General features: G+C 34.4%; 1 protein-coding gene across 2 annotated transcripts in view; it reads right to left on the bottom strand.

Moving 5' to 3' along the window:
* Window positions 1–343: 343 nt before the first annotated feature.
* Window positions 344–15,793, bottom strand: part of cacna2d3a (calcium channel, voltage-dependent, alpha 2/delta subunit 3a) — a 168,215-nt gene continuing 152,765 nt past the window's right edge. The window contains exons 30-37 of one of the 2 annotated variants that reach the window (XM_038286305.1): window positions 14,898–14,968; window positions 10,678–10,753; window positions 10,529–10,581; window positions 8,329–8,384; window positions 6,546–6,660; window positions 3,033–3,145; window positions 1,969–2,051; window positions 344–1,891 (exon numbers count right to left, since the gene is read on the bottom strand). In XM_038286305.1, coding sequence (XP_038142233.1) covers window positions 1,799–1,891; window positions 1,969–2,051; window positions 3,033–3,145; window positions 6,546–6,660; window positions 8,329–8,384; window positions 10,529–10,581; window positions 10,678–10,753; window positions 14,898–14,968 — 660 coding nt within the window. In that variant the 3' untranslated portion in view covers window positions 344–1,798. The remainder of the gene's footprint in view (window positions 1,892–1,968; window positions 2,052–3,032; window positions 3,146–6,545; window positions 6,661–8,328; window positions 8,385–10,528; window positions 10,582–10,677; window positions 10,754–14,897; window positions 14,969–15,793) is intronic. The other variant, XM_038286306.1, reaches the window with a different exon arrangement.

Below are 15,793 nucleotides of genomic sequence, written 5' to 3'. Positions count from 1 at the left end.
TCATCTAACAGTGCAGAAGAATCCGAGAGCTTATTGGATGGGTGTTGACAGTGACTTTTGATAGGAAAATCTACCCAAGCCATTTTGCTAAGTAAAAATGGAGGATAATCACATTAAAAGGGCAAAAGACGGAAATGAACATAAATTAAAAAATATAATTCATTGTGACATTGTTTTTATGTCCGGGTGAAGGACCTAGAACTTTAGTGTTGAGTAGTGGAGAGAGAGAAATAGGAGAGCACACCAATCTGTTGGTCATAAGAAGACATGTATTGACATGGGGACTACATCAGAGCTCCTTCGACTTTCAGGAATTCATCAAAAATTGGATTTTTTTAATATGTATTTTCTTAAACAATAGTGCGAGTTATATACATATTACTTTGGTACACACTGTGCAAGAGGCCCTAAGATAAAACACAAAAAAAAAACCCTCAAACAAATACAGATGTATTTTGTAGCTGGTCTTCAGCTATCATGTCTTGATCTTTGCTGTCACTCAATGGCTGGGTGGGGGCTTCCTCCAGGGTAGAAGTTCACATGAATGACAGAAAAGGGAAACAACAGATGCACAAACACACATGCTTGTCACATTTCTGCTTTGGAATAAATGCTGTCTTTATGCGGCTTAAACCGAGAACAAAAGAGCAATCAGTGTAGATCAAAACGACACGTTTTTTATCTTTTCAAACAGCAACTTCCGCAGAGTCTCTTAATAACATAACATTAAACAAAAGAATATGTTTTAAACATCATTTTATTTCAAAAGTACACAAACAGGAACATATCTTTTCATAAGGCAAAGCTTAATTATTACAACCACACACATCAGAGAATCTCTGAGTCACAGTTTATAGGTACCACTTGCTGACTATAAATAAACTTTTTTTTATATATATACAGTTTATATTGTAACAGATTTTTTTTTTCTCATTGTGGAAAAGAAAGATAATTAGACAAACATCATATAACAATCCCAGCCACATAAAACGTCTCCAGAATATTTTGTTTAATCATAAGAACCAAGAATGTCCATGGAAAGTCAGAGCAGGGCAGGGGAAAAGTGCATCCATCTCTGTCCATGTGGGGCTTCATGGCTGCAATGCCCAGTTCCAAGCTCAGCTACAGACCTCAGGCCTTAGCTACTACCTAAAAAGGCTAAACATTTATTTTTACCAGTGCCAGAGGCTTAACCTTAGATAACTTGCAGCACCAACTGGTGTATTTAATCCCTGTCTACCCTGATTCTTTATCCCCTGCATAATGCTTTAACATGAAATTAAAAGTGTGGGCTACGTTTGAGATTAAACTAACTGAAAAAAGTCAACATAAATTCTCATGAATTCGTTCATTAGCCACGTTTATTAGAACATTTTTAGCCCCTCTCAAACCCTATCAGAGTACTTTTTTTAAGGTAGGATTTTGACCATAGAAATTGTTTTTGCCTCTGGTTTCTCTGCAGCCCTAGGGTGAAATAAAATCACATTCAATGTATAGTTACAGAGCAGGGTTGCTAATTTTTTGACAATCTTTCAATGTAGCTCAAATAACACTTCTAACATCTAATATTTTATATTATCCATTAGGAGTCCTTTCAAATATTGAACTATCCTTAGGGGATATACTTTGAGCTGGGGATTATGTAGGTGATGTTTTGAAAATAGGGCAGTTTCATACAGGACAGAAACAGGGCACATATTCTTACAGGACTGTGGCATCATTACAATTCTTCAGTGCCGTGGCAAGCCAAGCCAAACCAGGTCAAGCTGAGGAGGAGATGAGTTGGGACCAGCTTTGGTCACCTAAGGAACAAGGTCAGGAACGATGAAAGCAGTGTTGCAGTGAGGGAAACGGTCAGACTCCTAGCCCTGCCACACTCCATTGAGTTCTCCTAGAGATGAAGAAAAAAAATATGAGAACTAAATCCATTATAGTGAGCTAGCGAAAGTACGTCTGCTTTGCCAATACCTCTGGATGAAAAGGGTGACATGTATCTGGTCGCCTTCTGTCTTTCTGCATCTTCAGTCTCTCACACTTAAGCGACTCGTTATGTGCAGTTGCAATTAAGGCAAAAAATCTGTGCAACATACCTGACTGAGTGTTTTCAGCAGAACCAAAAAATAATTTCCGAGAAAGAATAATTTGTTAGGGTGCATAGTTTTGAAGTTGGAGAAAGTGGAAGAATTGTTAAACTCCTGTTTACACACAAAAGAGAGAGCATAAGAAAACCCCAAAATCTTGCAGCTACAATTGAAACACAAAGGTACAAATATATACTAGTTACCTTTGAAGGGTAGGTAAAAAATCCTGACACTTTTCTAATCTTAATTCTTTTTTAAACCTTTTTTTCCTTCCTCTTCACATGGATGTACTACTTTGTGTTGTAAATTTGCATAACATTGAGTTAAATTTTAAACATGTTGAAATATGATGCAAGGGATTTCTTTCCCTGGCTTTTTGGAAATGTATGCATGTTATTAATTGAAGGGAAAAAGGTGAGTATTTCCCATGACAATAATCAGTTTTGTACAGAAGATAAACTCAGCACTAGAAAAAATAAATTTCCAGCAATTAATGATAAACTTTCTACTACACTGTGTTGAGTGTTCTACTAATCATTACTCAGTTGCATACATTTTGGCTACCTAATAAAATGTCAAATAAATGCATACAAAAGAAAAATGTGCAATGTTTGTGGCTGGAGACATAAAAACATTTCTCTATTTGTCTGAAATTTAGTACCTCAGGACTCACTTACTGTTCAATGTCCCTATATAACATATGTTGTTCCATGTTTGTCACATTTTTCATTATAAACATGTTTATTAATATTTTCATAAGATTATAATATAAATGTATGAATTATGTTTGGAAATAACAGGCTTAATCAAATGAAATTTGATCTTAAGTTAGTGATTAGAGATAATTGTTTTTTTTTGTGTGTTTTTTTTTAGAAAACTTCAAATAGACTTTCAGGGAGAAAAAAGGCATCTGGAGATCTTTGCCATGCCCTAAAACAATTAAAAGGATATACATAATCTCTATGGGGTCCATGGTGATGGGTCCAAAATTGCTGCAGTCACACTTGTTGTCCACCACCACCATGAAAAGGTTGCTGCTGGGGATCTGCTGAATCACAAATGACCTGCCAACAAAAGCACAAAGTCAATGGGAAAACAATGAAGGATGAGAAAAACGTAGGGAGAAGGAGATTTTGGATCAACTAGTAGTCAAAAAAGATTAGTAGAAATGAACTTTCAGATGAATAAGTGTGTTTATACAGTTGTGCTTAAAAAATTTACATACGCTCCCATTAAAGAAAATTATAAATTTACCCTAGTAATTCAAATAACACAAAACTGAAAAAGTAATATAAAATAAAAAAATATATATTTAATGTTTATTTGGCAAAATATAATATTGATTTTGAAATTCTGTTTTAAAATATTTCTAAAAAACAAACTGTCCCAGACAAATTAAAGTACCTTTGCACATAAACAGTGAACAAACATACCAGTCAACAGGTGCAGAAGTCTGACTGAATATTCATTACTTTTGTCAATGTGAATTTATTTTACTAGCAGGTGATTCTTTGCTGTCTTTAATGGAAAGGTATGTACACTCTTGAATAATCCTTTCGTAATGTATAAAGTGCATTGAAAAGACCACAGGATACATGACAAAGAGGGGAAATATCTCTTTAAGTTCTCTGAGAAAACTCACAGGCACACACAATCATAAATTGATATGACCAGACATGATACACACATGAATTTCTGACTCACTAACTCTTAGCTATGTCTAGTCAAAGTTGAAAATCAATGGAGTGTTGCTGAATATAACACACTCCATCAAGAGAAAAAAGCGAACCACACTTTGGAGCTTATTTCTTCCCACGTCTGTGTTTTACTGGCCTGGGAGATCAGGCCTCCAGCTCAGTGATTTATTTTCATGGTAGAGCTTCATGAAGGAGAAGGCTCGTAAAGATGATATTTTTTCCTTGATATCGCTCTTTCCTTTCTGTGGGTCTTCCCCTTTCTCTGCCTTTTACTTCACTTATCGGATGTATTATTTTATCAAATGTTAAAATACCACACCCCTCCTTATACATTGCCAGGGTGGTCAAGCTTTGACCATTGAAAACAGCAGAACAACTTTCTGGTTAAAGAAAAATATCCTAAACATATGACATTGCACAGCTGTTTGACTTAAACACACCCAGTGTTTGGAAAGTCAGCTCCACATCCTGTGTAAAAGCACAAATACCACAAAGACTGATTGAAGAATGCCTCAGATGGACAGGACCAGACATTAAGGAAAACTCTTTTACAAGCATAGACAAACCAGTCAACTTTAATCTCTGTGACTGAAGGAAAAGACTTGCAACTGGAGTGTTTTTGTTTTGTTTTTTCTGAGAGAAGTGTAAGAGAAGGACAGACATCGCTATGAGTGACATGGACACACAACATTAAAAAGTGCAAATAAGAACTGGAGTAGGAGCTAAAGTTTGAAAGTCAGAAATAACAAAAATGGTGACAGTCTATCTGTCCTTTCCTCTAGTTTTTCTGAGAAAAACAATAGCTCACTCAGTGGCAAAGGAAGGCAAATATAGCCGTATGTTTTCTCCTCGTAAGTTTAAATCATATAGAATTACTACAGAGAAGTGGTAATGCACTGCCATTTACATGAAAAAGTCCCTCTGTGCTAAGATTTGGCTGAAGCTGTCCTTTGAGAAAGTTTATATGTTGCTGGGGATTTAATAGCCGCACGATAATTATGACCATGACTACATGTTTTGCATGGTTTAGATTTGAGATTTAGTCTCCAGATGACTACCAGTATGTGACTAACAGTTATAGAGGGATGAGGTTGAGAAAAAAAATCTCAAAAACAGGTAAAGAGAATTAAAATAAAATTAAGCTCCTATTGTGTCATATTAATAGGTGGTTTCTGAAACAACCTTTTTAGATATAGTTACTTTCTAACAAACTAGGAGTTTAAAAGATGCTAGGCTAGAGAACCAAGGAGTTACACGATCAATCAAACTTTAACTCCTTCAACAAAATACCAATGGGATGAAAAATGTTGTTACCAAATCATTTAACTGTATTAAAAATACAATTAATGTAAGAAAATTACAATAATGTTATAAAACATATTGATCTTTTGTTATTTAAAATAAACAGCTGTAGACACCAACTTTTAAATCATCAGCTGCTAGTGGAAATATATCTAATAGTGCTCTACATTCCAATCTGCCATATGGTAATGGTAGTAATGACGACATCAAAAAGCACCTTTTTGTGTTCAACAGCATCAGTTCATCATGTCAGATAGTGAAATACCACTAGAGGGTTGGTGCTCATCTTCAGTACAGATGTAAACACTGCAGGTTTTTTATTTTAGTTATTTGGTTTAAATCAACCAAAATAGGCTCTGCTACAGTACACTAAATTACAAAGATCAATAATTATTCTGGGTGTTGGTAGTACTAATATGGTTCGATAATAAGAAAAGAAAAATACTTCCAAATCTAAAAAAGCACCAAATCTTACATAATTTAGATAGCTTCATTTAGCCAATCTAAAAAATAGAAATGTGTTTTTTCTTTTTTCTGCCATGTCATTATAGTAATTGAAAGAAAAACTATTTCTACAAATAATGACACATAAAGACAGACAGTCAAAATACAGCATAGCAGCATTAAAGAGTGTGAATCTATTTTCTTCAGCATTAGTTCTTAAACCAATATCTCAGTGACAAACTGAGGATATTTAGACAATAAAATAATGAAATTCTTATTACAAACAGTCTAATGAGCTACAAAATGTAACTTAATAAAATAAAGAGTAAATTCATATTTCTAGATTTGTTCTCGAAGACTAAGAGCAAAAACTTGCTTACAGAAGATGTGTTTGTAAAATTATACATAGTGTCATCACGGGATAAAAAAAAACTATGTCATGTAAATCCGAACTGGTGTGTGAGAGCCTGAGTAGGTGTTGCCTTTTGTGTGTTTTGCATTATGACTGGATCCCCAACCGCATTTTAGACATGGCACCAACTACAGTGGTTACCCCGCCGACCTTGAGGGGCTCTACAGGCAGCACACACAGAAGGGAAACACACAGACACACAAACAACATGCACACAAACAGATTTCCAAGCTCACTGGCAGTTCCACAGCTGGGAGCAATGAAGGGCCCATTGGAGGGATCCAGAGAACACCCCACAATTGCCTGACAGAAAATCCCAAATTGTTAATGGGGACCACACTCATTTTCCCATTTTTAAAAGGAAGCCTTTTTTTAAACTCCTCTCCCTCATCCCTAAATGCCTCGTATTTCAAACTGCTGGAGGACAGAGTTGGGGGTTTGTGTGTGTCTCTGACAGATTGGCTTGATAAATGTATTTTCAACACAAAACAAATGAGTTTTTCCCCTCATCCTGTTTGGAGGTGTATATGTGAGTTCTTTCTTGTTAGATGCTTTATGTAACAGTTTTCTACTCAGCTCAACTGTTATACATTCCTTGGTGACTCTTACTTGATGCAGCCATCACAGTCAATGTTGCCCATGTTTTCTTTGATTGTTCTTTCTGAGACGAAGGCTGGGTACTCTGTGTCACATGGCACCTGCATATGTGGACCTGCCCTCTGAGCTGAAGTAAGGTTGGATTAAAAAACATGGAAAAAGAGAGGCGACGGGTTAGAAAAATAGACCATAAAGAATGAGAGAAATGATAAAAGACGGAGGCAACTAACCAGTAAGTTAAAATGTGCAGGAAATTTAAAGAATGCTAAAAAGAAGTGTTAAATTTTATACATGGAAAAACAAAAACAAACTTAAAGGTCATGAAACTGGATTGCAGACAGGCAGTTTAACACACCAAATCAATGATATAAAATCATAGTAAAACAGTATTTGTGAAGCAGAACAACTTTTTCTGCTTTCAAATGTCAATTTAGGCTATTCATTCTCCTCAAATATTGCTTGAACACTACTGCCACCAAGAGGTCTGAGACATTTCTACAAGCTCCTTTTAGAAACTTCCAAGAGAAAATTACTTAATTTAAAGCAAAGTGCTTCCCTCATTTTTACGACAGATTTCTAAAGATGGCAGATTATTTGTGTGATTAGAATGAGGTAGTTTAATTACAGTGAGTTACTGTATTACCACAGCATTGCCTGACTTTGTGTGCGTATTTGTGCGTCCAATTAAAACCATACATGAGGATAAACGTGTGGGATTAGATAAGCTTGAGTAGCTGTGCAGATTTAGTTTCAGGCTTGCTAGGCTGTTGTGTTTCAGCTGTGTGTTACAAGCCCCGGTGTCGTTGTTGTAAAAAGATACAGAAAGTGCTTCTAATACCTGAGGCTAGCCAGCTGTAAAATTGTCTCAAATGCCTGGCGAGTGGCGATGCCCAGCTTCCCTTCATCCAGGATTAAAATGTGTGAGTAAAGCATTTTATGGAATTTTTCATTTTGCGGTTCTTTATTCTGTCCCTCTCTCACTTTCTGAAAATATTTTATTAGTTTTGGCGGCAATTAATATGACACTGTGATGCGGCTTAGTCTAAGTTTTATTCCAGACAGGGAAATGGTCTTCAACACTCCATAAAGCATGAGGAATCCCAACATTTACTGCTTTATGGTTAAAAAAAGTTGAAGCAAAGTTATAAAAATAAAAAAAGGGAAAAAGAGAGGAGGTACTTATTTCAAAAAGCAGATGTAATTTTTCTGAAATATCTACATTAATATACATTAATGTAGATATTTAAAAAAAAAAGCATAAGTTGAAGGATAATTAATACATACAAGCTGGCCTATAAAAGACTTTTTTGTTTTTACAGTTTTGAAAACAATCAGAGAAATCATGACAGAGGTGTGGCTGTTTGAAAGTGTTTTTAGTCTGAGTCTGCAAAGCAGTGGTCTCTGCTTAGATCACACAGAGGCAATACTTAAACCGCTTAGAGCTCGAGAATGTATCTCTCTAAGCGTACTCTGAAAGTAACCTTTTAACAGTCAAGTGATATATTTTACTATTCCCATTTTGAATTCCCTAAGTAAAGTTTTATGCCATCAGCAGAAAAAAATAGGGATTTTTTTTCTTTGCTTAAAGTTAAAAGATCAACTACAGATAAGAAATAGTCTTTTATTACTTTGACCCTAACAAACCCTTCAAAACTACTCAAACAAAAAATAAGTTACTTCTGTGCTATGAAGAGAAAATCCTTTTTATCATAAATCTATCCATTGAAAAAACATTTAAAGTAGTAAAAGTTACAATATTTCTCACAAAATGTCCTTTAGAACAACCGATTCTTACCTTTAGCTGTTACATCGACGTTCCACAAACTATACAAGTTGAATTCAACCAGGAATCTAAATATGGAAAGGACATAGATTACCATTACCAATATCCAGAAATATCTGTATGTTATAAAAGCTGCAAAAGAACCTCAAGTAAATTGCTGCTTATCATTTGTGCATAATACAAGAGCACAACAATGTAAGAATCCTTAAACACAATAAGTAAAATTTTAAAGTAAAATGGTTGTTAGTATTCTGTGTAATGTTTTTAAGAGATCATCATACCAAGATTGCAACGTGCTCTGGCGTCCTTTATTAGTAAGCAATCTACACCAAGTAACCATTTTCTAAGTTAGCTGCTGTTATTGGGGTGTATGGTAAAATATTGAATTTTGGAAGTCAAGTCCCATTTATTATTAAACCATAGCACAGACAAAGCATATTTAAATGCAGTTTAAACATGTGACTATATTTTACATCCGATACCTTTGAATTTGTGTTAATATATCTGGGATTTTGTCAGAATCATGCTATGATGCAAACTATTGTCAATTTGTTCTCATTCACCTTATGAAACTTTTCTATAAATATAAAATATTCAATTTAACTAACAAATTTGGATTTACCATAAAAAAGTGTTTCAACCTTATGAAATTCTCACTTTCAAATTTAAAGAGGTACAGTAAGTTGCTCTAACTTTCTTCGAAATGTCTGTATGTAAAGTATAATATACTCTGCATGTTTTTATGATGCATTGTTAAGGGAAGATGGATACTTTACCTAAAGATAATTATTAAGATTATGAAATACAAAAACAGCTCACAAAGAATGATAACAATTATATATAATTATTAAAATGATTTAATGAAATTGCTTCAAAATATATAAACATCAATATGTGAGTTATATCAGAATTACAATTATAGTTATATCAAAGTAGACTTGAGTTATCTCAAAACATTGAGCTGAAAAACAGAAGATTTAAGTTTAGTGCATTATTTTACACTTTAAAGCTATTGAGTTCTCAAGCCTGTAGCCTTAAAAACAGTGACACCAAATCGGGCTGGATGACTATCAGAAAAGTCATGTTCCTAAATAAGTCCTGACTGAGATGATGCCATTTCAAACTCATGGTGAAATGTATAAAGAGAAAATCAGATTTTCTCAGTTGGTCTTACATAACTTTAAAGACTCTTGGAAAAATTAAACGTATTGAAAATTTGAGATGGTAAGAATAAATGTATATATTTTTAACCCTTCCTTTAAAGCTACAGTAGGGACCTGTGAGAAAACTGTGAACAGCGTGAAAATGTAAACAAGCAAACCCCACAATGGTGCGTGCTATGAAGGCCTCAGGTGATGGTGGATAAACAGTTATGGCACATTTACTGATAGGAACCAAACATCAGCTAAATGTTTTACATTAATCCAGTACACAGCTGTAGCTCACTGTTAATCTTAAGCTTTCTCCTGGCTCAGATTGGTTGTTTTTGACTAGGAACAGTGTACTCTTGTAAAGAATAGCAAAGACACTGGGAGAAGAGAGATGTTCTGCCACATATTCTACTGTCAGGGCATAGAGACAGTGTTAACAACTATGTGATGAAACATATTTTTTTTTTTACAAAAGCTGTCTGATAGAACTGTGAATAACTTTTACATATTATACCTACGTTTTTGACTTAATAAACACAGAAAATAATCGAAATGTTCTGCCCAATTTGCATCTGACATAGAACAAATAGAAATGCCAAAAAGACTGCAACTGATATGTCCAAATGACATACGAATAAATGTTATCCTACTTTGAGCATTACATAAACTTGGGTCAACATTTCACTTTTCTAAAAATAGTATTTTTCCCATTTCTCTGCATTTATCTCTAATGTGTAAAAAATAAATAAGTACTGACAACTCAGTCTTCCCATGATGCATTGTGGCAGTGACAGACCACCCAACAGGACAAAACCACAACCACAAAGTGGCATCACAGACATACTCATCCTGCAGGAAACATCAGGTAGCCATTACTGGTTATGATCACAGAGGATCATATAAACGTACATGTTAAGGCCTTCATAAACAAACGCACAGCAGATATAAAGTATACTCACAAACATACAGCTAATCTCAGAGCAAAGAGACCTAAATACAAGTCTTCAGAAACCACATACTGTAATGCACAGAGCTTATAACAAGAGGGACATTCTCCTTACATGACAAGCTCAGTCAGTATCCACTTCAAAGCTGCAAAAACAGCAAAGTAAGGCTAAAAAGAAAAACAGAAAAATAATATTGATTGGAGAGTAGCCATATGCATAAACCTTACAAAATGGTTAAAATGCAGATGCTAAAGAGTACTCACATCCAGCAGCGTGTGGCCACTGTCACTGCTCTCAGAATGGACCCAGCAGAGAGCCTGGTAGTCATACAGTGTGACCCTGTGGAGATGAAGACAAAATAGACCAGTATTTCCCAACATTTTTTGACTTGTGTACCCGTTTGGGTATTTTGTTTTACCATGAGTACCCTCTCAATCAAAAGTATTGATGATTGTCGAAAAGTGGACATACAATAACTGATTATAAAACAAAAATTATTTTACTAAATCTTTTAACCTGAGCATTTATTTATTCTAAGGCATTTTAGTCTTCTCATCTCAGTAGCTGGTGAAGATTCTCAGTAATCCAGGTCATAGTGATTCCAAAAAAGTTAAAAAACAATCCACTGGACTTTGTTTCCAAGTTTGAAGACATTTTGCTTCCCATCCAGGAAGCTTTTTCAATTCAAAATGTCAGAATTAGAGTCGAGTTCGAAGCTTTATATAGTAGCCCAAAATTTGTTTTGGCTTACAAAACATGCAAATTAAAGAATAGGTCTGTCCCTTAGGAACGGGGAGTCGTTTTGGGTTCTTTGTTAGCCTGCAATACCCGATACTGGGCTATGTCTTTGAAAGGGGGGTCGTTAGGCGAGATGTTTACACACCCATTCTTCTGCTTCAATTTTCATGTTTTCAAAGCTAAAACAAGTTTTTGGGCTACTATTTAAACCTTAAAACTAGCCGCTAAATCTGACATTTTGAATTGAGAGAAAAAAAAAAAAAGCTTCCTGTATGGTAAGTGAAACATCTTCAAACCTGGAAACCAAGTCCAGTGGATTGTTTTTCAACTTTTTTCAACTCATCTCAAATAAAAAAATAACACAAGTATGTTGCCTGGAAGTTAGTAAAGAATCGATAAAAATACAAAATAAAGTCATATTATAAACATCATCTAAGTAACTCTCTTATTATCACATTTAATTAATTTTAAAATATTTGATGAATTGTGAACAAAATACAGAACAAAAATTATAGTCAGACTGACTTATTTAGTTTTACTTTGTTTTCATCAACACATGCAAAGGTTGCATTGATAAGTTCAGAAAGCTCACTGTAAAAAAAAAAAAAATCTGACAACAGGCTGTTCTCTACTTCTACTCTGTTCCTTTGCCTTGTTTAGGTGAACTCAAACATATAAGAAAAACTTACTTTTTTGGTTGATAAAAGCTTGTTCAATTTTTCTATTGGGTCCTCACAAATCAAAACCATTCCCAAATGTTTTTTATATTACCACCTAAAAAATTTTATATTTTCATGTACCCAATGAACTGGTGGACAACTAGGGGTACGCGTACCCCCGCTTGGGAATTACTGGAATAGACAACTAGACAGTGACACAGAACATCTAAAACAGAAAAAGAGATAACATTTTCCTTAGTTTTGCAGCATTGTCAAGGAATGTGCCAAAAATGAAGATATAAATCTTGATCACTTATTCTCTTTACAATTACATGCCTTGGGGGACTTTCATACTGCAGGAGCAGGAAGAGAGTATCCCACCTGTGCAATAACTGCCACTTCATCTACAAATATTATACAGAATGGATGTGGAAAGAATGGAAGTCGGAAAGCAAGTGAAAGCTGAGAGCTTCCTCAGAGGTTTGTCAAAGTGATTTCAGAAAAGTCTGTGTGTGTAGATAATTTGAGGGATATTGGAGGGATATCAGAGGATTTAGAAGCTTAGTGGACCCTGAGGGGGTGAGATCTAGCTCCGTCTGGATGAGGTTATTGCTAAGGTTTCAAACTTGCCTTTACACAATGGACACTCTTTTCCATGGTCTTTGGAAGAGGTCTGACACACACGATATACCTGTCTGTGAATGGCTGTCCGAGCATGTGTGACGATGGACTGGGTCTAATATATCTGTAGCCGTAGGCAATGCTGAAACCTCAGCCACAGTACTGATGTCATACAGCTCCGACACATTGCCCAGAATCAATTAGTGCTAAGTAAGACCAAATGGATGGGTTAATGAATGAGTTCAACTCATGTTAAATGCCAAGGTTGCAAATATCAGAGAAATATCCCTAACCAAACTTATCCATTTATTATATGTTAACATATTTTTTATAGGTTGAAGAATTAGTTTATTTTGTCAAACACCGAATTCTGCAAAATAACAACAAAAACAGTCATATGGAACTGCTTCTGTGATATTTGTCATTAATAATTGGGGACAGTGATTAATATCTATATTATATTTGAAAACACATTTCTTAGCAATATTTGTCTCCACAAACAATTAAAAAGATAAACAATAAAATATGTTATGAACTGAAATAAACAAATTGAGAGGAGACAGCTAAAATTTGACTTTGTATTTGCAAAGTTAAACAGTTCTCTAGAAATAAAGCACACAGAAATATGTGTTCAGCAGGTATTTATATTTATGAAACAAAGTTAATGGCAAGTTGGTGTATTGAAGATTTTCCAAAACCAACTGGACAGAAAGAAAGTCAGAAATATTATTTTATGTTAAAATATAAAAAAAATATAAAATCCTTAACATCACTGAATGAAGTGGTGCAATCAGGATAAAAGGCCTAGGTCAGACCATATAATACAAATTAAATGTGATTTACTGTCAATGAGAATGTTGAGAGAAAACTAAGAGGCACATTTTGGAGAGCTTTTTAAAGAAAAAAAGAGATTTTTTTTCAATTCATGTGTTTAACATTGTTATTACAATATTATAATTAGGCGGTTACTTAATAAACAAGGATTTCTTAAAAAAATAAAGTGGAAGAATCATTTTAGTGATAAAATAAAATCTGATAACAAATAAATTAATAGAGAACATTTGGTTTTAACTTTTAAACGGAGGGCAAAAATGCAACTGTCTCTGGGCTGATTTCTTACAAAAAGTAAATGAATCTATTAACTATGAGTTAAAATTTCTAAATAAACAAAACTTCATATTGTGGTTCAATTTCAAACATTTAAGTAGTGTATTGGCACAAACTAATAATCGGAGCACAAAAAGCCAATTTTTTTTATAAGTTTGTTGGCATCAAAGATAATATATTTTCTCATCGTTAGTTGTTCTGTTCTAGTTATTCAAACTTATCAATAAATCAATTTTGAGCTCTTCAACTTGACTTTAATATGTTTTTTGTACAGTATTTATTGTCAGAGAATTTATGTTTTCATAGAGTAATCCTGAATTTCCCATTTGAAATTATTCTTAAAACTTAACATCAACACTTAAGTGACTATAAACATTTTTCATGTATCTAAAGTATTGCTTTCTGCATAAATTAAAGCTCACATGGAATTACAAAATGCTAATTTTGTTTAAAAAAAAAAGACAAAAAAGCAGATATATTGATTTCATCAGTACTTAGATGTAAAGGCTTGATCAATCCTGATGCTGCTACACAAGACAACATCTGTATTTCTTAATCTCAGATGATCCACCAACCTTAGGGAGTCAAGGGAATCCCTTGTAGGAATCTTTTATGTTTATGGGGGCCTGTAAACAATTAGCTCTCAGCTTTTAAGGGTTCATTTCAATAAAACATGGGTTTGGGGTTTGCACTTATGCAACAAGTAACAGTTTTATATAGACAGACAGAAATTCCGCCTGGCCCATGTCCCATAGAAGGAGTGGAGGGTATTGCCCTGTTGCAGCCTTAGGAATGTGGTTGCAAGCTTCAGTGAAAAGCTAATTTACACAGGTTTATAAGTATTCATAGATTTAACAAGTTCCACATAATTTCATAATTGCTTTATATAAAACCATAATTTCTGCTGTGGAATACTGGGAAAGGTATCCCTAACAGAATCTGAAATATAATTACACACTCCAGCTGTTGTTTTTTTAAATTCTTTTATAAGACGAGCATGTCTGTCAGCATGCAATTTTCTGTATGTTAATCTGATATATGTTTTGCAAATGCATAAATCTTACCTCTTTTGTTTCAAGAGACAGATCTGCTTTAATTTCCTAATGGAGTTCACCAAGGCATGCTGGGTCAGAGTTAAACTATGAACGAATCAACACGATTGACTGCGTTTAAAGCTGTCAGCATGAAAGTAGACATGCTCTCATTTTGTAACCTGCCTTTTGATTTTTTGCACATGTATATATGCATACATCCACTCACCCTTATGTATAACCTCCAGCTTTGAAATTCTAAGTGTATTCACACCCTCTCACACACACACACACACACACCTTTACAGGCACGCACATATGGATTACCGTTTGAAAGAGCCCATCTGCAGCAACTTATTCATCACAGCTCCTTCTGCTTCACCAAAAAAATTTCCAGTCTAAAAGAAGATGAAGAGATTGAGAAAGTATTTGTTTTCATTTACTTTTTGAAAAAAAAATCTATGCATTTCAATACATTGTATATTGTACATCTACTTCCCAAATTGAAACATGCTAAGTTTAGACCATTCATGAAAGCTTATGCTACCTAAAAGTTAATGTGTTGATTGGCGACGGCCTGATTTTGATACCACTGATCATGTTTTTTTTTAAGGCACTATAAAGGGCTCTGTTGCATTAGCTTCCCTCTCTTTAAAGCTATGTTTGTTTTTGATTAACGACCAATGCCTCTTTATGGTATATATACTACAACTCATCGTTATGGCCTTTTGGAAGTGAAATATTTGGAGAAATTACAAGTTTTCATGATACCCCTTTTATTTTTTAAAGTGTGTTATCAAAATAAAGTTATAGACATATTTTGCTGAAATTTTCAACAATGGTATGTATATTGACCCTGGCAACAAATGATTGAATTTTGGTGATGATCCAAATCACCATCTGGACACAGGAATCTTTTTAAAAATTCTGTCAATACAGGTATTAACTTAGTGGAGGTCTGCACTCTCTGAGTGCTTTGCTAGTTCCACTTGCCTGTCAGTAAGTCAATATGAAATAACAAACGATTTTCTCCTGACTTATGCATTTGTGCAATTATATTCTTTAGAATGTTTGTAGCCACTTTTTAAACTATGTCTTCAGCAAAAGGATGTACAAGAGCAAATTGAAAGACAAAATTTCATGGCAAGGCAAGGCAAGGCAAATGTATTTGTATAGCACAATTTAGTACAAAGAAAATGCAAAGTGCTTTACATGATTAAAAT

This window comes from Cyprinodon tularosa, unplaced genomic scaffold (assembly GCF_016077235.1).
Source record: "Cyprinodon tularosa strain WSP-4 unplaced genomic scaffold, ASM1607723v1 ctg223, whole genome shotgun sequence".
In the NCBI taxonomy this organism is placed as follows: domain Eukaryota; kingdom Metazoa; phylum Chordata; class Actinopteri; order Cyprinodontiformes; family Cyprinodontidae; genus Cyprinodon; species Cyprinodon tularosa.
Note: the sequence above shows the minus strand (reverse complement) of the source record. Positions and strands in the feature narration are given on the sequence as shown.